The 24,665-nt window shown below is 39.5% G+C and overlaps 1 protein-coding gene across 1 annotated transcript in view; it reads right to left on the reverse strand.

The window, feature by feature from the left end:
* The window catches only part of C4H20orf194 (chromosome 4 C20orf194 homolog), a 65,575-nt gene that overhangs the window by 11,085 nt on the left and 29,825 nt on the right, over positions 1–24,665 (reverse strand). The window contains exons 13-31 of the mRNA XM_015624905.3: positions 23,867–23,954; positions 23,365–23,441; positions 23,048–23,092; positions 22,559–22,604; positions 22,118–22,229; positions 21,585–21,655; positions 20,817–20,867; positions 19,942–20,029; positions 17,726–17,829; positions 14,960–15,106; positions 12,281–12,369; positions 11,941–12,039; positions 11,566–11,683; positions 10,701–10,789; positions 9,542–9,691; positions 7,637–7,762; positions 5,663–5,700; positions 1,101–1,236; positions 671–757 (exon numbers count right to left, since the gene is read on the reverse strand). Of these exons, the coding sequence (XP_015480391.1) occupies positions 671–757; positions 1,101–1,236; positions 5,663–5,700; positions 7,637–7,762; positions 9,542–9,691; positions 10,701–10,789; positions 11,566–11,683; positions 11,941–12,039; positions 12,281–12,369; positions 14,960–15,106; positions 17,726–17,829; positions 19,942–20,029; positions 20,817–20,867; positions 21,585–21,655; positions 22,118–22,229; positions 22,559–22,604; positions 23,048–23,092; positions 23,365–23,441; positions 23,867–23,954 (1,761 nt within the window). The remainder of the gene's footprint in view (positions 1–670; positions 758–1,100; positions 1,237–5,662; positions 5,701–7,636; positions 7,763–9,541; positions 9,692–10,700; positions 10,790–11,565; positions 11,684–11,940; positions 12,040–12,280; positions 12,370–14,959; positions 15,107–17,725; positions 17,830–19,941; positions 20,030–20,816; positions 20,868–21,584; positions 21,656–22,117; positions 22,230–22,558; positions 22,605–23,047; positions 23,093–23,364; positions 23,442–23,866; positions 23,955–24,665) is intronic.

The following is a 24,665-nucleotide window of genomic DNA, read 5'->3' on the forward strand; positions in this document are numbered from 1 at the left end:
AGAAGCAAATTTATTAATAAAGAGATGCAGAGGGCTGCAAGGTATGATAAATAAATGATGTTTGCAGCACAGAGCCCGGTCAGCCAGGAGTTATGACAGCTGACAGCTGCAGATTTCTGCCAAAAAGGTGCAGCACAGATAATTGCAACAAGATGTGTGAAGAGCCCTGAGCCAGGAGAAATCTCCCTCGGTGTTCAGTGGGAAGTTTGGTGCCACGTGGGTTTGTGCCTCAGCTGTGCCAAGGCTGTCACTGAGGTTCCTGGGTTTTGTGAATAATTGTTCTGCTAATGGCCAGGCTGACAGAGCAAGTTCATTCCAGTAATGCTGAATAGCTGTCAGGATGAAATTACTCCAGTCATTATTGACCTCACCCATCCCAATCCTTCCCAGTTTATTCCCACAGGGTTCTTGCCTATTCTTCTGGAAAGCAACAGTAATCTTGCCATTGATTTAAATGGTATCCAGAAAGGAGCTTTTTCCCCCCTAACAGGGCAGCAATCTTGTATCCACTAAGAATAATCATCAGCTCTCTTAAAAATGATTTACAAAGCTGCTGCCTGATCCAAATGAGTAGTCTTGGGGAAAAAAATATAAATGAAGTTAGTGAAACATTTTAATCTTCAAGTTAATTAGAAAAATAGTTTTAATACTTCTCAGTCTAGATACTTGCCAGCCAGGGTACATTAAATATCGAGCTCTCATCATCTGAGGATTTGAAAAACTGCTTTCTGAGAGAATTAATTCAATATCCTCGTTCCTGTAAAGAGATAAAAATGAAGATTTTTAATTTTCTAAGTTAAATAAAATGGCCACTATCTACTTACATAAAACAATGTGCTAGTGACAGTAAAATTAAGAGCACTTTTCCTTTAGTATGGCAGTAACAGTAACATAAATCACACTCTGCAAACAAAACACATTTCCTAATCCCTGGATTTATATGCCCATAAATGTAAAGGGAAAATCCCTTTTTCACAACAAGCAATTAAGAAAAATCTGCATTTCCTTCCTATAAATCACCCAAGTAAAAACAAGAGAACAGAAGTTTCTGAGTGCTCGTGGCCCCTGTGCCAAAAGTGATAAATCCTGATTAACGTTACCTCGTTACAATTCCATTTTCTGCCAGGATGAAGGAAACTCCAGGATTTGCTGCTCGGATCAGGCTCTGCAGCTGCACAAGGAGTGGGTGCCTCTGCTCTGTGGCATGACTTGTGAAAACCACGTTACTCACCAGTCCTGTGGAAGGAAATCAGGGGATAATTTACACAGCTCAGGCATGTAAACAGTGACTAATAAACCATTCAGGGATATTCCAACCATTCTTCTCTTATTTTCCTTCCCTCTCACTACCTTCTTTCAATAAAGACAAAAAGAAAATCCACTACAACAAAAAAATCAAGCAGACAGTCTTTCATCTAACAGAATCAATTTAGACTCAATCCACAGAATCAATTAATTTAAATAGCAAATCCATACAAGAATCAATTTGAGCAGGACTAGTTTAAAAGAACAAAAAATAGAACACTAAGGTGTAAAGTCTCTTGGTGAATTCAATGTGCAGTAAGAGACTAAACAGCTAAAAATCAATATTCTGGACACTCAGTTGCCACTTCCAAAAACAAGAGAAGGATTTAGGGTTATTTTTTATCTTTAAAGACCCCAAAAGTGTATTCAGATAGCAAGACTGAACCCATGAGGCGTCAAAAAGATAACAGAAAACTGTCCAGTTAATTTCAGTTATAGGATCCCTGCTTTCCAATCATACATGATTTGAGTTTCAGCCCAGTTCCTCAAAGAAATTGCAGTGTCAACACTTGGTGACTCCCTAGGATGTCTGAATTGTCCTGAATGAGTGAGGCATGGAGAGGAAATGGAAAGGAAACGGCCTCAAGTTGTGCCAAGGGAGGTTTGGATGAGATATTAGGAAATATTTCTTCATGGGAAGGGTTGTAAAGCCCTGGCACAGCTGCCCAGGGCAGTGGTGGAGTTCCCATCCCTGGAAGTGTTCAAAGAACACGTGGATGTGGCTTTTGACACAGGGTAAGGGGGAACTGGGCAGTGGTGTTGGGTTGATGACTGGATTTGGTGATCTTAGAGGCCTTTTCCAACCTAAACAATTCTGTAATTTTACAATAAATGGTATTTCTCTGCTCAAGATGTGCAGCCCTGTTCTGACTCTTTCCTGTGGCTACAAGTGGAGTGGAAGGAAGAACAGAAAATCTCCAATATCCATGAAAAACTGAGCCAGGATGTGTTTCCTCTGCCTCCAACTATTTAAAGCAAAGATATAACAACTGATCACACCTGATCTGCTGCCTGAAGTAGTTCCTGGTCTTTACACAAATCTTAAATCACATTAATCCATGCAAATCCAAGCTGCTTCACACACAAATTCCCACACCTAATATTTCTGGAGCATTTCCATTACACCACACACTCCCAGTCACTGCTCTCTGCATCACTGACCCTTCCAAGCCAGAACTTTATTAGCAGCACAAATAAATCTCCATCATTGGATGGAGGGTTTTTAACCTTGCACAGAAGTTTCCATCTCAATTTCAGGAACTTCCCTGTTTTCTACAATTCACACTTGCTCTTGGGAAAGGGGAGAAAAGGAAGGAGAACAAGCAAGCACCCTTTGAAATTTAAGCCACTGCAGGCTTGAAATGATATCAAGTTTGGGGATATTAATCATGAAATTAGGATAAAAATATGAATAAGATAATCATGCCATGAATAAGATAATAATTCCACCCCTGGAATATTCCAGGACAGGCTGGGTGGGGCTTGGAGCAGCCTGAGATAGTGGAAGGTGTCCCTGCTCGTGGCAGAGGGTTGGAATGAGAAGAGATTTGAGTTTCCTTCCAACTCAAACCATTCTGGGATTCCTGAATCACCCACCACCACCCTGTGGTTGTGCTACCACTGAGCCCATGTGAAAACTGACAGCACTGTGCCTTGAAGAGGATCCATAAATGTCAAGGGTTAAGCTGGAAAAGCTCAAAGTCAAAAAGTTTCAGGGAAAATCCAGTCTAGCAGATCACACACCTCTGCACCTCATCTCCTCCTCACCACCCCTGCTCCTTCTCCATCAATCTCTGCTTCCTGTGTGCCTGGCCCAGGGCACTCCTGGTCATTCCTGACTGGAAACTCCCACACAGCCCTGGAAGCAGGAGAATCCTGCTCAGAACCCAGGAACCCACGAGCTCTGGCTCTGCTCACACCCAGCTATAAACCCTGGAGGTGTCAGGGTCACAGGCACCCGTTCATGACCCCAGACTGATGGACAGGGAGTGTGATCCAACAAAAAAACAACTTGCTGAGAACTGGAAGGTGCCTCTACAGCTTCAGTAATGAACAAATTCAACCTTTCCTATTTAAACTGCCACTGCCATCTCTCTTTCTAAGAGATGCATTTTGAAGACCACCCAGTTTTGTTTAAATCTTTATTTATAAACTCGTCTAAAGAAAAGAACCCTTGCAGCCTGAGGAATAACATGTTCAATGGAAGCAGGAAAGGAACAGGAGGGATGGATTAAAAATACATATGCTGTATGAAAATAATGGCTCCTCTTTGCTCCAGAACTTACAATGGGAATATTTAACAATGGTGATGTCTTAATTTGTGTTCTATATGAAATTGTTTCACAAGGGATGTTTCTTAGACTAGGAAGGTATCATCTTACAGCTTCTGTGCAAGAAAGAAAGCAAGGAAAGAAAGACAAAAGAAAGACACAAAAGGGAATTACAGCACACAGATGGTGGCAGGAAATTTTGGGGAAGTTTAAACAAGTATGCACAGGATACTCATGTTGGTCATTCTGCTCAAGGCTTTGTCAGTTCTCCCAGTCTCTGCCTCTGTCAGTCTTGGGGCTCTCCAAACAGCAATTTTGGAAAATGCCACATTGATAATGTGCCCAGGTACCCCTGTGACAAAGAGAAAGGCAGCAAAAGGCAAACCCAACTCACTCCCCAAATTGGGTAAATAGTTCTGAGGAGAAGGTACAAAACCCAAGCCTAATTAATTCCTACTTGCCTGTTGGCTTTTCTTACACCCACAATGTTCTGTTTTCACATCTGTACAATGCCCAGTAGAACAAGGTCCATGGAAGTGTCCAAGGCCAGGCTGGATGAGGCTTGGAGCAGCCTGGGATAGTGGAAGGTGTCCCTGCCCATAGCAGGGGGTGGCACTAATTGGTCTTTAAGGTCCCTGCCAACCCAAACCAGTCTGTGATTCTATGAATTATGCAGATGTGAATTCTCTGCTACACACATGACACAACTCTGCATCTGTCTGGAAAGTTTAAGTGTGCCACATCTCACTTCAAAGCAGATTTTTCCTCCTGAACCTTTTAAACAAAAATTGCCCCTATTTATGTGAAAAATTTCTTTAAATGAAGGGATCTCTTGGCCATCTGATGTCACATTCTGTATCACAGAACTGGATGACAACACTTTGCAACGTGCAGAAATTATTCCCTGCACAAGAACATTCCTCTAACCTCCTGGATTGGTGATTCCTACAGTATTTTGACTGTAAGAAAATCAGCTACTCTTGTCCTGGGCATTTTGCAGTCTCTCCTTCAACAATGATCAATTCTCACCCTATCAGGACTGTAAAAATTCACTTTAAGAAAAACAAAGCTTTGAGTATTTATTTATTCCTTCATAAAACAAAAAGGCATTTTTGCACCTTTAATTTATCTTTATTTATTAATAATGCTTTATATTCTTAACATTCTCCTGCTCTCTTCAAATTTACCAGTGGCTGTACACATGGCAGTTTCCCAATCTGGAGCACCAACATTTTTCTCCAAAGGAAATACTGATTTATATAACAGCACCTACTTTCTGACCAGCCTATGCACAACTTCATTCTTTTGGGTTCTCTTCACACAGGAAGAAGAGGTGGCACCACTCTGGCAGCCAAGCAGAGCAATTTGAGTTTAAGCAGCCACAAGAGGAGCACAGCATCCTACTCTGATTTCCCTAAAACTCCACTTAAATATGAAGACAAAATAAATCCAACTGGGCCTTGACCACTTGCAGGGATGGGGCAGGGATTTGAGGGCAGGTGAGGAAGGATCATATCCCATTTATGCAAACATCAGCTCTAATTCCCAAGCCTGACAAGGAGGACAATGCAGCCAGTGATTTTTTTGGGATATAAAATTGAACACACAGCTAAGGACCAGCCCTGCAGCTCAGCTGCTTTGCTGCAGTGTGAGATGTGCCCTGCAAGGACCCTCCAGGCCACACCAAGAGGAGGATTTGGGGTCACCCCTCATTTTCCCTTTCTAATAGAGCAGAAATGAAAGGAAAGCTCCATTTCCTCACACAACCCCAAAGGAGGGTGGAACTCCAATCCAATTAATTTCACTCCCAGTTACAGCAGTTCAAGGTGAGCAGTTTAATTCATGATTTTTGGGAAACCCATCCTGCAGATGAGGACTTCAAAATGGATCAAGCTCCAGAATTTTTTTCATTTTCTGCCTATGATGTTTGATGTAGGCAGAGATTGTCTGTTCTTACCTCCAAGAGTTTACCATGACCCTTTGGCTACGTGTATTAATAGCACAAAATAATAAATACAGGTATTTATTTGGCCACATGGCTCAGTTATTGTTCTGTAGAGCTCAAAGTCAGGAAAAGTGACACATACCTTGTGAACACTGGTCCAAGAACTTGGGGAAAAGAAGCCTAAAAAACCAAAAAGTTCACATATCAAGAATGGTTATTATTATTATTTAAGTAAAACATTTACATTCACTTGGATGCTGACAGAGTCTCATGAACCAAACCATTTTCATGCTTCTTTTCCTCAATCCATATAACTGCAACATCCTCACAGGTTATGCCTTTCAGGATTTTTCCCCAAAAAATTCAGGATTTTTTACCCCCAAAAATCAGGATTTTTCCCCAAAAAAATCAGACAGTTTTAATTCTCCAACAGATGTAAGAGCTCATTCCCACCATGCAATTTATTCTGTATTCTAAGGAGTTAGAAATGCTTCAATGTTACTTTAATTCTTATTTAAACAATAGGAATTTAAAGTTTGCCCTAAAGAATTGTGTCTTTCAAAGAGTGGGAACTTTCCATATAAAGATTGGATGTACAGAATGCCAATTTCTGCTGCTGTGTCAGACAAGTGACAATTATTTTCAGGACCTTTATCATGGACCTCAAAGAGAGTATTTTACCTGTTCCCTTCAACTCCCTCTCCCCTGCCTTGGTCTACTAATTCAGAATGGGGAAAAGCTTCATCCCATGCTCATGGAAGAGCTGGATTTCTACAGTGCTGAACTCTGAGGCAGGAAATGGGTTTGATTTTCCTGAGTGCAAGTTTCAAGCCAGACATGAAATCCACTCTTCTCCATTCCCACAGCGAAATCACCAAAGCTTCCCATTGGCACTGTGTGGCTACTTGGTAAATTCTTATCAGAAAAAAACTCCAAAGCAAAACAAAAATAATCTACAGCACAGGCTGAGCCTCTTCCTTCAATTGCTTCTGTATTTCAGGAGACAAACAGTGTTAAAGGATTCAGGCTGCTGCTGCTATAACACTACGCAGTACCGTGACTAGGAACACATTAGTAAGTTAAAAATAAAACAGAAATAGAACTTGTCTTTCCTATAATTATGGAAAGAACAAGTTTTAAACAGCACTCCAGCATCAATTCACCAATATTTTATGTAGTCTTTATTTGGTATCTTTGTCACAGAGACAAGAAGAAGCAGCAAGGTAAGGTCTATTTAATGACTACTGCAAAGCACAAGCAGCACGTTGGTTAGTGTTTAAGACCAGCCAGGAAATGTCAGGAATGCACTTTTAGAAACTGCTTGGGCAGTTCACCTCTAAGCTGTGAGGCACAGTTTGATCACAAACAGAAGCAGTGCTACCAACTCCAAAAACTCTAACTGCTGGAACTTACTTTTATCAAATCAGCTGCAAGGCATAATTAAAAAATTGGAGTGTTACAATTTTACAGATAGGTCTGAGAAATGATTTCCATGTTTGTTGAAGTCTGGAGCACACACATTTACTACGAAACCACACTATTTCAAAAGGTCAGTGACTTGGCTCTGTGACCATTTCCTCCCCACCCTGACTCTGCAGTAACCCAGGATATCAGATTTTAACACTTGCAATGCTTTGGCTTCCGTGCTTTGTCATTCTCTTCCCCATTTAAGGGGTTGTTTCCCTTAAATTCCATATTTTAAACCTGCAAAGTCTTTTTAAATATCCAAAAGTAGTGGCAGAATCAATAACCCAAACTGAGATGCACGTCTCCATTTTTAGTCTGACTTGCAAAAAGATGGCAAAAAAGAGAATTATTCAGAGCACAACAGATTCTCCAAATGTTACAAATCAGAGGATTTGCATTTAAACAATCTTTGTTTATTCTTCTGGGAGCTAAACTTTTATTGATATTCTATAAAATTATATATCCAGTGGAAACCAAGTGCCATCCTGATAAACCAAACAGCACTTCCAAGTTCCTCCAAGATGGATTATTAAGCAGTTTTATGGGATTTAAGTCAGTTCAGTGGCTTTTAACCATCATAAATCACTAATTATTATAAAAGTGATAGCAAAAATAGAGATATCTGTTCTTAAAATATTTCAAAGCACACCTGTGTTCCATGTAGCAGCTCAGAGGCTCCACACAGGTGTTGACTGCTCCAATGATGAAAGAAGATTTCACATCTGGGTCAGGGTGAGTTTGCAGAGCTTGCACAACATCAATAACATCAGTGTACCTGCAAGAAACCAAAATGAAAAATGGGTTCAGAGAACCAGAACACCACAATTCCCCAGCCAGGAAGAAATCAATGGCTCAGAGGAAAATGAGATTTCTAAAATTGCTACCAAAAGAGATGGAAAGCAGATCAGAACTTGGCAAATCCAGACAACTCCAGCAAATCCAGACAATCTGATTGTAAGTTGCATTAAAAATAAATTATTAGCAACTCCAGAGAAAAACAGTGTAAACTTTGCACTCAACAAGTGGAAAGTCCAGCTTGCAGGAAGCACAAAAAGCACAATCTAACACAAACGTTTTATGCCTAATGCCAAGCATATTAAGCACAATTTGAGTAAAAAAAGCAATAAAATAACAGCATCTCTCACTTATCAGCATCCCAATTTAAATATGTTTCTGTCATTAATGCATCCATTTTTTCTCAGGACTTCAACCACTGCTATATTTTATCTCTGTATGACAACAAGGTGAACCCAAGTTTTAATTTCAGGTATTTATTTCTCAGCCAGTTACAAACTTTTCTCTACTGTCAAGTTATCAACTCAATAGGATATTTAGAGAACTCCAGCTACTCTAAAGCTGTTTATACCAAATCCAACTATCCAGAGAGAATGGAAGACTTCCAATTGTTCCTGAAGCCAGTGCTGCTACCAGAGTATCAGCTATTTTGCCCATCACTGGACTTTACACCATCTCTACTAATTACACAAAAAAATAAATCAATCTGGCTCCAACATGGAAAAAAAAATGATGTTTTTAGCACTATGAGAATGGACCCCAATGAAGAAAATGCTGAGGTCCATTTGTATATCCTCAGTGAAAAGGATAAACTGGAAATCATTGCAGCCAGGTCAGGGTAGTGCCTCCCTCACACTGGTTTATGTCACTTTCTAATGACTCAGAAGATGATCCTCGTTATCAAATGCTACACTGGAGATGGAAATGTCAACCAGAGGTGGCTCAGTCTTCACCTTTATCCCACAAGGAAAATGGCATTTATCCAAAACACGTTACTAACTCTTCCTCTGCTGTCACCTGCTCTATCAGACAACAGGTTCTGACAGGCTGATTTCTGCTGGCAGCTCTGCAGTCAGAATCACACAACACTTTGGGTTGCAAGGGACCTTTAAAGGTCATCTTAGTTCAACCCCCTGCAACAACCAGGGACATCTTCCACTATCCCAGGTTGCTCCCATCTGGCCTTGGACACTTCCAGGGATCCAGGGGCCTCCCTGGAATTCCTTCCAGGGATTCCTTCCCAATATCCCAACCAAATCTTCCCTTTTTCAATTAGAAGCCATTCCCTATGTCCTGTCCCTCCATCCCTTGGTCTCAAGTCCCTCTCCAGCTCTCCTGGAGCCCCTTTAGGCCCTGGAAGGCACTCCCTGGAGCCTTCTCTTCTCCAAGTGAGCTCTCCCAGCCTGGCTCCAGCCCTTGGAGCATCTCCATGGCCTCCTCTGGACTCTCTCCAGCAGCTCCACATCCTCCTGCTGTTGGCCCCAGGGCTGGGGCAGCTCTGCAGGTGGGGTCTGACCTGGGCAAGGCTCAGGGACAGAATCCCCCTCCCCTGCTGGGGGATCAGCCCAGGGCACAGCTCTGGTTCTGGGTTCTGGGCTGTGAGTGCACAATGTTTCCAGAACACGGAAATCAAGGTTACAGACACCTTTTTTCCAAAGTAACGACAAAATCAAGAAGAACAGAAAAACTGAGTTTGGTCCACAAGTAAACCAGAATTCCCTTATTCCACATAACAGTTCCAAGAGTTTCAAACTTTTACCCTTGCAGCACCACCAGGAGCCTCCTGCTCTTCCCAGCCTGACGGACCCCGAGGTTCTGCTGGGCCTCCAGGAGCCCGGCCAGGAAACGCTGGAAGTGAGAAGCACTGAAACACTCTGGACTATCCATGGTCTGCCGATAAACAATCCACCTGAAGCACAGACAACGAGGAAAAAACTTCATGTGCTGTCATACAGCTCTGTTCTCTTCCTATTTTGAGCCAACAGACCAAAATGAAGTTTGACAAACCCAAAGATTCCTCATCTCTCATCATCTCGTTGTGATCTCGTTCCACTTGGCCACGTGGGAAAAGGGAATTTACTTGGCTTTCTGTCATTTCCAGCATAAGCACATTCTTTATATGACTGCCAAGGGGATTTGTGGGTGTTTTTTTGCTGTTTTTCAATAAAACAATGTTCACCAGCTTTTTCAAAGCTGTACATCACATGAGTAATTCTGATCACTGGCAGTGATGCAGTAAACAAAAGTTAGACAAATCCAATTCAAGGCTATGGGCATGAAAATATTTCACTGCAAAAATGGAAAGTAAGAATGACACTTGGAGAAAACATGAGATGTGTTATTACACAACCTTCAAAAGTCACCTTATGTGTCTGCCCTGTAACAGAACCACAAAACTGTTCTGAATCAACTTGATAAAACCAAGACATTGAGTTAAAAGTAAAAAAAACAGGGCAGAATGTGGCTAAGATTAAATGTTAAGGTGTTTGGCTGTAAGAATTAAAAGGGTATGATTCTTTTTTTATTTTCCAGAAGCTCTATCAACACACAGAGTGGCAAATTCCTACAGCAGATTTATCTTATTGCCATACAACAGATGTCCTGAATGTACCTCAAATCAGGCTAAATTAAAAACAATGATGTGGCAAGGACTGTTATTACAGTCTTTTCTCAAAACAAAATTTTAGAATCACTACAAACCAATGAACAGAAGCTCTTCACCACATGGAATAGGCAACAAAAATCTCCTGTGTTGTTTTTCTGTCTAAATATATAAATTTAAGGGCAAATTTAACCTGGCAGTCTGAAATTATGTTTAAAAAACCACCAAATTTAACAGTGATTTTTTTTTTAATTTTTTTTTTCCTCTTCATGCCAAGCTGTTTTTTGGTGATCATTGTAAGCAGAGCTGCACAAACCTTCCATGCTCCTTGGTAAAAGTGACAAGGAAAGAACACAGGTCGCTGGAACGACATCCTGGCAGCCCGGTGATGATGGTGATGATCACCTGCAACACAGGAACAGGGGAAGTCTAAACACAAAATAACACAATAACAACCAAAAAGGTTGTTTTCCATGATTCATAAAGATTTTTCCTTCTTTTTTTAAAAAAATCCACAGTTAAACCAAGCTTAAAATCAGATTTTAAAACATTCCTAAGGGTTTATTAATTGTCAGAATGGTTTCTGAACCAGACCCCAGCAATATTCAAAGAAAAGATTATATTCCTGTTGTTTTGACTTTGTTTTTAGCAGATTTCAAAAGCTGGGAAGCTGCAAGGAAATATTTTCTCTGAATATGCTATTTAAAGCAAGCCTTAAGTTGGACAATTGTTATAGCCCCTATAGAGAAAGGAGTGCTGTACAGATAATATCAGCAAATGTTAAATATCATGTGCTACCTCTATGCTATTTAAAGGACTTTTATGTTCCAGAGAACAATTCAGTTACATTATTCAGCAATTCATAAAAACAAGCTGCTGCTTTAGGGCAAAGTCTCTCTGGGCATTAGAGAAAACACTTCACTTGAAGATCTACACCTCATTTTCTGCCTCTAGTTCATCTGGTTGAAAGGCCATTTGCACTTCCAAAAGATCATTTAAATGGAAAAAAAAATAAGTATATAATCAGAAAAACAAGGCCAAAAAAAATGGTGGTAGTGGAGGAGGAGGCAGAGCATGGCTGAACACAATTAGGATTTTATTACACTACGAAAGAACTACTGCCAGAATATTCCAAATATTCTATGTGAGGGCTAGGAATTATTGTGGAGTTGTTTTCTTACCTTATCACCTTCTGCTTTGCTGTCAGAAATGGTTTCTGACTGTTGGAGAAGGACAGGAAGATGTGCTCTCATCACTGGCTTGGTACTGACACTGCTGACTGTGAAGTGCTGCATAAACCTTCCAAAAAATAAAAGTTTTACTTCCTTAAAATTGACAGCAAAAGGTTTCATCCATATAAATAGCTGGGAAATTACTAAAACAAGAGTATTAAAAGGTCAAGCTAGAGAGGAAATAATTCATCTCAGAATAAAAACATCCTAGTGTAAAGACAGAATTATTTAAGGAATGTTTTTAGATGGCTATCACATCTACCAAAATATCCTTGTATCATTTCTGACAGAATGAATCCCTTGAAGTTAAAAGTAATTTCTCACCTCTTCAATTCTGGAATGGCAGCAGACAGCTTCAGCTCCCTGCATCTCTCCCCAGATGAAAAAGACAAGGCATTGAAGAGCTTCTGAACACTGGAATGCCTAAAAGAAGGAAATTAATTAATCAGTTAAAGGAGAAACCGAAAAATTTCTCTTCTTTAAACCACATGGCTATATATTAAATGATACCAAAAAATATATATAAAGTGAGATTTGTTGCACTAAGAATGTACCATTTTTTTATAAAATTAATATCAAATTCAATTATTATCAAAAACAATAAATAACAGCATTTTTCTGATTGCAGCTTTTGGGCAATTGCACTGCACTAGCAGGAACTTACAGCCTCTTTTGTTCCTCAGACAGGAATTCTTCCTGGACAACCCTTAAAGATAATCCTGAGCTTGTCTGGCTTTGCCATGAAGAGAAAACCTGAAACAAACCAGATCTATGCATGAGTGTCATTATTTTCCCCAATTTGCTTTGAATTTGTTTAGGAATTGGTTTTGCTCACCTAAAAAACAAATTGACACATTTTCACAAGCCATTAAATATTGCACAATAAAGGTTTTGCTGCAAGAGAAGCTGTGGCTGTCCCATCCCTGGGAGTGTCCAAGTGTTGGATGGGGTTTGGAGAAACCTGGGATAGTGGAAGGTTCCCTGTCCATGGCAGGGGGTTGGAATGAGATGTGCCTTGAGGTCCCTTCCAACCCAAACTAATAAAGAATTCAAATCCACCAATCAGATTTTGCAATCTTTTCTTTGGCTAGACTGGAAGTGCTTTAGGAATTTACTGAAATGGCCTCGTTTTTCCTGATAAAAATGTAAGTCCTTATAGCCTAAGTGCTCTAAAGCAGGAACTGAATTAATACAAGTCTCTTTGAAGCACTGCTGTAATTTTCATGAGGTGAGATTGCAGCAATCATGACTTGAAATTGAAGAAAAACTCTGTTCCCTCCCAAAAGAAAAGGAAACCCTTCGTTTCTCTAGGGAATGTTTTGGCTCACATCCAATTGCTCCAGCCAAGACACATTAATTTGAATGGCAATGGGAACCTAGAAATCAGATTCAGATGAATCACAAAGTCCTGTCAGTGTTTGGAATTTCCCTTCTTTTCATAAGTAAAGGCAACAGCCATTGTCGTTTTTCACAATAACTCTCTGCAAGACAAAATAACTGGGGGGGGACAGGACTGCTTTCCATTAAAAACTCAGCATCCCAAACAGAAGGGTAGGAGATAAAAAACCATCAAAATAAAATATACTTTTGATATTAACAAAGGCAATATTGCTCATGCAGAAGGATCCACACAAGCAAAGAAACAACCACTTCAAAACACACAGAGGGGGACTCAAAGAAATGCCTGGGAGGGATGGAAAAAAAAGGAATGGTCGAGGGAAAATTGTTTCTGTAAGAGTCAAAGGGTTGGGGATAAAGTGAAAACACAGGTCAGGCAAAAAAATGGAAATTTTTTTGTATAATTTAAGGAAAGTTTAAAAAAAGAGCTGCTACAGCAGTGAAGGAAAAAAAAAAAATGAGAGAAATCAAGACATCCCAAAGCCTAAATAAATTCTCCTCCTGTACTCTTGAGAGTGAGGATGGGAAAGGCATCACCTCATCCTCCTCACAGGATCACAGCAGATTTCAGCTCCGTGGGCTCAACATTGCAGTTTCTAACAAACCCAGATTTGGGTAACAAGGCAGTTGCAATTCCCTATTTCCAGGAGGCTTGAAATAATCAAATATAGGTGCAGTGAGCGAGGTATCAAGCCAGATAATTGAGAAGAGTAGAAGCAGCACTTAAATTTTAGCAACCTGTGAGGCACACAGAATTTTAGAAAGAATTTTGGAGGAAATGAATAAACACCTGAAGGTAAATAATGATAAAACACAACAATATATTTACATTGTTTTCACAATCAGGTACAGTCAATTTGATGAAGAGTTTTGCTCATGAGAGAACATCCTGAAGACAAAAGGTTTGTTTTATCTGCTTGAGCAAAGCAACTTGTGTGATGCCAGATGAGAAACCTGAACTGACCAAACTGAACCTCAGTGTAGACCAGTACAGCAAAAAAAATTAACTCATAATAATTAACCCTGAGAAAAAGCAGCAGAGGAAACACCCTCATCACAGACACTACACACAGCTTGGATACCTACAGCCAAAAACCAGATCAAAAGAAAAAGTATCACAACTATCAGAAGAAAAAAAGAACTTTTTATAAGCATAGATTAAAAAGGATCTGTTTTTGTTTTATTAGGCCAAATAAAGCAGAAAGAATAGATCTGAAATTTGTGAGTATCTCGAGGATGTGTTCTGGTAGAGAAAAGAAAAAAAACAGATATAAAAGCAGAATTAATAAAATAGGCTGAAAATTCAAATACAAACAAACAACAGATTGCCAACCATTCACAGAGTGGAACAGTGGGAGGAATTTAAACACTTAAGATAAAAGGAGGAGACATTTTATGGTACCATTAATACGACCAGTGGGGACTACTCACTGAACTAGGTGGTCTTTTCCAACCCAGTGTGATGAGCACATCCTAAAATCCTTGTGAAGTCCTAAAATCTCCAGGCTCATTTCCTCAAAAGCACTATTGTTATAAAGTTGGGTTTATTAAAAGCCTCTGCAGCACAATGCACGAAGCCAATCTACTTAGGGAATAATACAATGCCATATGGGAGACTTAAAAACTTTAACTCCACTTCCCCAAGGATCACGATCCAAATGTGTCTGACCACAAAAACACACAATGGAACCTCTGCCACTCCATACAATCCCTGCAGCAAATTAGACACCAGAGCTACATTGAAATGCAGCTCAGAAAAAGAGATTTTAGAGCCCTCACTGCCTTCAGAAGGCAAAGTGAAAGCACATGGGGAGCATTAAACTCAACAAGCAGCACCACCACTGGAAGTCTGTACAGAAATTTGAGTTTCTCACACATTTTAAACACACAGAACAATTAGGTGCTTTCTTCCCCACCCCAACCAAACTTTTTTTTTCCACTTTACCTGTGAATAAAAAGCTTTATAAATCTTTCTTTTGGGGAAAAGTGCAATCATCAGAAAGTTGTTCTGGGTGTGGAATTCAACAGGGAGATGAGGAAGCAGGGAACTTTTGAAGTCTATAAAGAGAGCAGCAACAACACTGTTGGAATCCTGGAAAAGGAAGAAACAGGACAAGTTAAAATTAACATTTTCTACTTTTGCATGGCACAGGGATGGAGCAGGAGGGGTGGAGCACCCCTCAGTTTCTACTCTGCAGCTACTGGAGGTGTCACAAGCTTAAAATAAAGGATTTGAATTTCATTTAAGCACTAAAAACTTTTGTCCTGAAAACAAAGCTTGAATTTTAGTATCTTCTCTTGTCCACACCAAAACCTAGACCCTCCCTCTGCTGCTGCTTCAAACAACAAACACTTTGTCTATACCCACATCTCCCTCACAAACAGCAAGTGAAAAATTAATTAAATGCCAGCTACAAAGGTGTCAAGGGAGACTGAAGCCCTGAGGTTGTGTTTCCCTCAGAAGAACTGAACTCAGGTTCAGTTTTTATTCTAAGAAAACGCTGACTTGTTTTTCTTGGATTATTTTTTAGTTTGTTTTTGGGTTTTTTTCCTAGAGTGGTGTGAGATGCCCCATCCCTGGGAAGCGCTCTAGGCCAGGTTGGATGGGGTTTGGAGAAGCCTGGGGTGGTGGAAGGTGTCCCTGCCCATGGCAGGAGGTGAAATGGGATGGGCTTTATGGTCCCTTCCAACACAAACCATCCAACCCCAAAACATTCCATGACTCTGGATTCCAGGACAGGCATTTAGGTACAAATCCACAGGATGCTGAACTGTTTCATGTTCAAGCTCTGACTTGTAACCCTCTTCACATCAAGTTTTATAAAATCAGAACAATTCAGAAGCATGAACTATTTCTGGGAAATGGGAATTCAATTATGTAGTACTCAAATCAGAATTTTAGTAGGATCCCCTTCACTTTCAATAGAAATGGGCAAAGAACTCGCTGTACTCATTGAGAAGAAAAAAACTCAAGTTGTGGAACTCTTACATAAGAATTGGTATCAACTCAGAGACACTGCAAACAGAATTTCTCTGCTTTGCTGACTGAGGGATTAATTATAAAAATAATCCTCTCAAAGTCACCGAGGTTACTGAAGAACATTAAAAATATTCTCCTCAAAGAGAACAATTTCTTTTAAAAGAAAATGGCTTTTGGAAGAGAATCTACAGATCCTGGATTCTGCAGGATGGCTTAGAGAGTTCCTGAGAAGTGACTCCAAGGCCAGCTCATCCACGCTGCTGTCAGCATGAGAAATGTCCAACAAATCCGCTCCTGGAAAACATTTTGGGCTCCACAAATTGAAAAAAGCTGAAAAGCAGCAGCAGCAATAATCCCCACAGACACGAGGCTGAAAGGAGCCAGCTCCAAGTTTTACAAGATGTTAATGTCATTGTGAAATCTAAATATTGCTTGGTAATATTTGTTCACTTGATGAAGGGCCAGAATCTCCCCTGCCCTCTATGCATGAGCCCCAGGGATTCCAGGAGCTCAACTCCTCACAGGAATCTGCACCATGTGCAGGAAGAGAAGAGCAGATATTTTCAAGTTAAAAAAAAAGAATATCTCACTGGCATCATGCTAAAGCTGCTGAAAAAATGCATTTTGCATCACTTCAAGGCTTGGTATCTTTTATTTTATTAAATAAAATATAAATTCTCCTTTTTCTTTTCCATCCATCTTGCTGCAGTAACTTTTGGAAGGAGCAACCAACGATTCCCCTGCTTCTCCTGTCACTTCTTAACAGTTTAAAAACTCTCCACCCTCATATTTTGCCAAGTCAGTAGAACAATAACACACTCCCTGTCAAGGCTTAGCTTCACACAAAAATCTGGCATCTATTCAAGAATGATGGCCAGGTCCCAGAAATAGCAACTTTTATGAAAGTGAGTGTCTTGACTCAAACAATCAAAGGAAGGTCAGTGTTAAAATAGCTTCTGAAACGACCGAGGGGCAATCAATATGATGTCCAAGAAAAGGCAGCTAAGGTAAGACTCTCTGAGCTGCTGTGTTTTCATCTCAATTGAATCACATTTTTATTGTATTTTACTGGTTTCCTCTATTGTGTGATGAAATCACCCAGCACAATGCTGCAGGAGGCCACTGAATAAATGGGGAATACTGTACCTGAACAAAAGGGAAACTGAAGGGAACTGGTTGGTTTTTTTCTCTCGGTGTTTAGGAAACAGTAACCAACACAAATAATCTCTATTTTACCCTGAAGAAGTGCTGGTTAACCCAGTGTCTCTGCTCTGAGGTGAACAGAGCTGAGTTGCCATCATTAACCTCTCAATTCCCACTGAGAGCACTTGAACGCTGCTCTGGAAGCCAAGTGAGAAATTCAAATATATTTTTATTAAAAAGGCAGCATTTCACCCTCCAAAAACATTTCACCACACTCTGAACTCTTCTCTATCCCTTCACACTGTGTGAGATGTTTGATGAATGTCATGTTCTGTAATTTTAATTCTCATAAAAAGCAGTTTTCACACTATTAACACCACGTTGCTAACTCCAATACAAAATTCTCTCCTCCTTACTCACTAATTCCAGTTAATCAGCACCAAAACTGCTGAGACTTGCATCAGTTATTACAGTTGTACAAACACTTAAAACTGAAGCTGAAATCTAAACTTTGTACCAGGACCCAACAGAATCATTGTTAAAAATCCATGTAAACTTTATGACAGAAAGAAGAGATAAAATACTCACCCCATCATAGAGAGAAATGGAACTCATGTGGTTCTTGGAAATGGAAATGCTGCCTTGGTGGGGATCACAGAACAGAATTCCATCAGAAAAGAAATACAATTTGCCTAGAATTTGAAGGAAAAATAATTGTATGAGGTATAAATCGACATTTCAGCTTCTCACAATGACTGTCTCTTCTTCCTGAGGAAGAATTCTATGTTCCTGCAGGATTTTGTTGTATTTAATAAGCAGTAAATTTGATTTGGGTAATATTTAGTGAGCACAACCTTTCAGCCTTTACTGGATCCTCACTACCAAGGGCAGGAATTGTGACTATCACTGCATCTGAGTTCATCTGACCCCACAGAACCACTTCTCATAAATATTCCGTGGCATTTTTTTAAAATTAAAAGCAAAGAAATTCCATCCTGTCAAATTTCAAACTTTCAGAAATACAAAATTGAAAATACAAGAATTTAAGTAAAGAGTGCATCTCGAACAGTAGAAAGTTTAAACACTGTAACAAACTAAACAGCATAAAAACCTTTCAGTGGAAAATTTAAACACTAAGTTTAATTTAACCTTTAAAAATTAACTTAAAATTTCCCTTTTAAATTGAACTTAAACTTAATAATAAAATTTAAAATTAAAATTTAACTTAATAATAAAATTTTTTAATTAAAATTTGAATTAATAATTAGATTTTAAATTAAAATTAAACTTAATAATTTAAAATTTTTGAGCAACCTGGACTAGTGGAAGGTGTCCCTGCCCATGGCAAGGCATTGGAACTAAATGTTCCTTAAGGTCCTTTCCAACCTGAACTATTCCATGAATTTTATGCAGTTTTTACACCTCATAGTGCCAGACTACAGGGCTGCAATTTCAGCAGAGCCCAAATTTGAGCACAACAAACTGGGGAACAAAATCAGCTTCATTTGACACCTAAAAAAAAAAAATCTCACACTTCTTGCAGTGTTTCATAATGGTCTTTGTAGGACTTACTTGTAACTCTCCAGCTCAGGAGTAAGTAAAACACTGAACTTCACAGATTTCCACAAAAAAAACCACAGTAAATTGCTCCTTTGGGGCACACAGAGCTCCAAAATATAAAAAAAAATTCAGCATTCTCCAGTTATTTACTGAGTGAAGGAGTGCCTACAGCACTGCATTGCAAAACAGCTGAATATCACACTCTGCATTAACCTCTTCTCTTTGAAATCTGATCAATTAGAGCAAAAGCAGCTTCCCTTATGTGAGGATTGCTGTTTAATTGCCTTGCACATCATTATTTATCCTCAGCACTCCAGGGCAAAGACAATAAAGCTCAAAGTTCTCCTCTAAAGACTGTCAGCACCAAACACTTAATGTCAGATAAGTGACATAAAGTCATTTATGTGCAGCAGTTCTGCTGCACATCAGCACTGGGACACCACCACTTTCTCTGTATAAAATATATATATAGAATATAGAAGTACTGTGCCTTAAAAAGTATCTATTGAAGGCACGAGGAGGGAAGAAAATCTAACAGTCCTATCAAATTGTCTTCAGTCCTATTCCTGTGATACTCATGTTATTTAAGTTCTTGAAGGAAAAGGCACCAAAAGAGGAGGAATAATCCAAGACTGCTGCCAGGGATCTTGTGTCAAAAAGCTGTAACTGGACTGGGTCTGAGAAGGACCAAAATCTGACATTTTTCTGAACCACAGTGAGTACCTGTGCTGACAAATTCTGAATTCCTGAGAGAAAATGGCAGCAGCAGAAAATTGGAACGTGTCAGCTCCAGGAAGAAGCTTTGAGAGGAGTATTTGCCTTCTCCTCCTGCCCACAGCACTTCTGCAATGGCAAATCTTTCCAACCTCATGTTTGTAAGAGACAGAAAAGGCAGAAAACACCTGGCACCTCATCTGTTAGGGACAGGAAGAGCCAGTCTGTGCATGTTCTGAATGTGAGCTATGGGGAAAAGCCACCTCCCAGTCCTGCAAAGCTTCAGTGACCAAAGCTCAGCAGGAATTCTCCTTCCAGGACCAGGATTTTCAGGCAGAGGTTGGGGACAAAAGAACCAGACATGGAATTAAACACAAGAGACTTGTAAAGGCAAATTGAAAGTTTGAGATGATGGCACAGTTTGGCTCATCAGAGCGTGAATCCCAGAATCTCATGTCTAAAACCAAAACAAAAACCAACAAAACAAGAAAAAAACAAGAAAAAAAAAGCCAAAAACAACTAGATCTCACCTTCTGCAGGCATGGCCTGTGGATTGCTGGAACAGATATAAACTCCATCACCCCCAGTGAGTAAAGTGCCCAGGAAAGATTTGTCTTCCTGCACAGGAAAAAACAAACAGCAACATCACAGACTGGATCGAGGACCAATCCAGGCTGAAACATTTTCTCCTGCTTTTGCTCCAAGAGAAAATATTTAATTTTCAAACAGCATCTGTCAAGAACTTTTAAAATAGTTTTATCCTGCATGGATACAGAAGGACCAGGAAAAGAGAGCAAGGCAAAAGGATAATTTTTAAAAGCCTTCCCCCCCATTTTGGTTTTGCCAGCAGCTACAAAGTTACAAGTTATTGTCACAACCACAAGGCTGAGCTTTTTGTTTTTAGTTTGTCAATCTACTGAGCTAGAAGTATATTACATGAAAATAAATCTATTTATAATGAACATTCCTGGGAACCACAAATTACACCACAAATGTGAAACTCATGTGATTTAAGACGTTCCCAGATTCCAAACTCTTTTTTTTTTCCTAGTGCTTAGAGTGTTTTCTTTTAGACATTAGCATGCTAATTAAGTTAAAAGAAAGTTGCATCAAGTTTTAGGGGCTTTTGGAAACCCATGAGCTCTGTGAGTAGTGTTTAGTGATACTTCCATGAAATCATAGTTTTATTAGGACTCTTTTTGCTCTTGGGTTTTGTGATTCTTTGAAATAAAGAAACTTTTACACACAATATATTATTTTGTATGTCAAAGTTTGAAAAAGGCAAGTTTTGTAGAAGAGAAGTAACACATATAACAAAAAGTGAGTTTGGTAGTAGCTCAAGTTTCTCAAATACTGTTTCAACAAAGTGTAACTTCTTTAGATTAACAAAAATATTTCATTTTACCTTCAATACTTGTTGTGCCTTTTCAGACAGTTTCACATCACTGTCTTCAACCTGCAGCCAGAAACAGCTTCCATTTGATTTGTGATTTATATAAATAAAGTAAATATAACATTAAACAAAAGGCATTAAAGAAGTTTTGAGGCCAACAAGAACCTCAGGTACCACAGACAGAAAAAGTCCTAAGCCCAGAGTGTTTCAAAACCAATTTTGTGCTCTTAATACTGTGTTACCATGGGACCAAAATAATTTCTTGCACCATTTTCTCCCCATTAAATTGTTTTATAACTAAAATAATATTATATAGGTGAAAAGCATGCAATTTTATTTTTTATTACTGCTCAAGCATGCATTGCCAAAGGGTAATGCCCAGCTTTGTCATATTCTTTGGAATTCTCTCACACAGTGTAACTAGAGCTGCATTAGAGGTCCTGAACCTGAGTCTGCTTTCTTTTGGGGTGATCTAAAATAGCCCAAAATAAACAGAATTTTCCAAAGTCACACTGTGCACTTCAAAAACCCCCCAGACTTTTAACCAGCTAAAAACCCAATGAGGTGAAAATGCAATAATTTAAAACTCATGCTATGGATGGAACCATCACCTTGTTTCCACTTAGTTTTTCACTTACTCTCCAAGTCTAAAAAAACAGGGTATGTTAATATCACAAAATTCTGTTTCAATGCTCAAGTTCCATGTTTTCCCTCAGACATCCCCACTCCCAGACCAAGTTTTGCTCTGTGGATGAGCTGAGGCTGTGTGCTCTCACTCACCAGCCAGGAAGCGAATCTCGGGATGGCTGTGGTCAGGATAACGTGCCTGGAGTCTGGATGGATGCTGCCATCTGCAGGGAAGCCACGGGAAGCAAAGCAGAGGAATCAGGGAATTACTAAGGTTGGAAAAGACTTCCAAGGTCACCAAATCCAACCTTTGGCCTCATATCACTGTGGCCACTAGATTAATACCACCCATAGACTTCAGACTGCCCAGTATGTTACTTTTAAGACTCGAAATTCCTTTAGTAAATATTAAAATCCTGTTATTTTAAGGATTTCTGAGTGTTTAAATGAAGCTTTCACAGCAGATTAACTCCCAGTTCACTTGTGCTCTGACATACACAGAGCTGCTACAGAGTTCCAAAGAAATCCTGATTTATTCTGATCTTTCCATGGCTTCTTCCACTGCTTTTAGTGCTCCAAACCCATCGGGGTAACAGCAAGAACACCCACTGGAATTCCTCTGGCTTTCCCATCACAGCAAAGCCAACAGAAGGACAAGAGTGGTGCTGAATTTTAGAATTTCTCACCTTTTTCTTTGACCTGTATCTGTGATGTCAGGAAGGACTCTGAAAACACAACAGATCCCAAGCATCCTCTTCCCGTCAGCAGGTCTGGAATGTCAAACACCATCATGGATGCCTGCAGCAACCCAGCAGTTGGAGGGGAAGGGAAGAGAAAGCAAAACTTGAAATATTTCAATTGGAACAGCGAAATCTGTATTTTTCAAACATCCCAAACCACCATATCTATATTGTGGTTAAAGGCTGAGATCGTAAATCTGTGTTAATGTTTTATTCTGAATTATGACTTCTTGTTAAATCTGTTCCAGCACCTGAAATCTCTCTCATGTCTCCCCTTACACTTGTGTTCACATAAAAATCTCACTATGCCCCAGGAAAACACACACTTGAACTCTATTATAATACTCTATATTTCTAATTAAATATATAAATATTATTGTTTCTTACCGTTTTGATCAAACTGAGGCTGTCCTCATTATCTAACGGAGTAATTCTAGAACAACAATGATAATTAAATATTTAAACATTAGATCATCCTTCTGTGACTCCACAGCAGCCAAAAAAGCTGTTTTATTTTAAAATAAACACTTATTTGTACAGGTCATTTCAGTCTATTAGTATGGGGATTAAATAAGCACAAATTTGTGATATCAACTAAGTTAAAAGCATTTTTAAAAGGAAACTCTTAATGAGCTCAATGCTGCTTCTACTCATTAATAAAATTAGTCTGCCCAACTGCTTTTTACTCCTTTTAATGTTTTTAAGATTCCACAGAATTACAGATATGAAATCACTGAACTACATCATACACAAAAGCACTGAGCACATCTTGAATAAAATAATCAAACACAAGGGTTTCTGCAGGACAAAAATTAATTTATTAGTGTATGAAAAGCACTAATTAGTAACAAGAAGTTGTAAGATAGTGATACAAACCTGCCATGGTTGTTCACAGCCTGAATTTGAAAAGCGATTTTGGAGCTGTAGAAAAGAAATTGTACAGGTGAAATGTGTGGTTTATACTTTTAAATGGAAAAAATAAGCAGGAATAGACTTAAAGCAAAAGAAATGATTAAGAAAACTGGAAAATGGAATAATTATAGAGATTTTTAAAGGCTGAATGCCTTATGAAGTCTTGAAGTCTGGCAGTCAGTTTGAAATTAATATTTTTCAGCTTGTAATTGGTATTTTTTTCCCCCAGAGAAGCCAATGCAGTGGGACCATGAGCAATGAGGAACCCTGGAAATACACACCGTAAAGCAGATTTCAGCTGTGCTAAGCCAAGGGTGTCTAACACAGACAGGAGCACCTGCTCTGCCACCTCCTTTGCCTGAGAAAAAAAGGAAATATAAGAATAAAATCTTTTCCCATCCTTCCAAATCCCAGCAGCTCCAGGAGCAAATAAGATGAACAAGAGACACTAAACAGTAACACACTGATGCACCAGGCTAAAATTTGTCCTTTCACAGATCTCATTTTCCTTACTGTGAGGTCAGGAAAATTCATGACAAGATGGAAAACCGACTGGAGATGGGTAAAATTAGACACACTCTGAAATCTCTCTTTTATTTTTTTATTTTAAAACACAGAATTCAGAGCCTGGTTGGAGGCCAGGGTACCAACCTTGTGTTATTCCATTGAGCGAAACATGGGAATTATTTTGGTTTTCATTTTGGTTTGCACGTAAATCTCATACTGCAAGCAATCCAAATCAACAATTACAGAGAGAGAACAATTACAGGGGGCTTCATTTACCTTGGATTCAGTGGAAGTTTTAGCATAGCACTCAATGCCAGCAAGCACAGCCTCTACAACAGCAGAATATATTTGCGACAACAGCGTACTGAAGAGAAATACAAACACAACATTTACTGGACAGGCAGAGTTTTCTTCCTCCTCTCTTTAAAGGAGCAGTTTTTCCTCTCATTGCACAACTCCCTTAATAATAAGGAAGGGGTCCTTGTTGAAATAAGTGGAGAAGTAGCTTTATAGTTAAGCTTTCTGTTTAAGAAAATTAAATTAGGGTGAGGAAATTGCTCAAATTACAGGATGTATATTGGGGAAATAATTCTTGGCATGAATGTATCTGGTGCTTTTGTTGGTCAGGAATAAAAAATCTGTTTCATTGTTGACTTTTGCTGCAGTTGGGTTTAAGAATCATATCCTAAAAGCAGGGCTTGGAGCACCCAGGACAAGGGGGAATAGCTTTACATTGACGGGGGGAGGGATAGATGGGATTTTGGGAAGGAATTGCTCCCTGTGAGGATGAGGAGGCCCTGGAATGATTTCCCAGAGAAGCTGTGGCTGCCCCTGGATCCCTGGAAGTGTCCAAGGCCAGGCTGGACAGGGCTTGGAGCACCCTGGGATAGTGGGAGGTGTCCCTGCTGTCCATCCCTCTCCTGGCAGATTGGAATGAGATGATCTTTAATGATCTCTTCCAACCCAAACCACTCCACAATTCCACAAAATCTCCACCCCAGCTCAGTCCAGTTCCCTTCTTAACAGGGGACTGAAAAAATTGTACAGAATTAGACCAAAGTCAGGTGGAGCCAGG

This window comes from Parus major, chromosome 4 (assembly GCF_001522545.3).
Source record: "Parus major isolate Abel chromosome 4, Parus_major1.1, whole genome shotgun sequence".
Lineage (NCBI taxonomy): Eukaryota > Metazoa > Chordata > Aves > Passeriformes > Paridae > Parus > Parus major.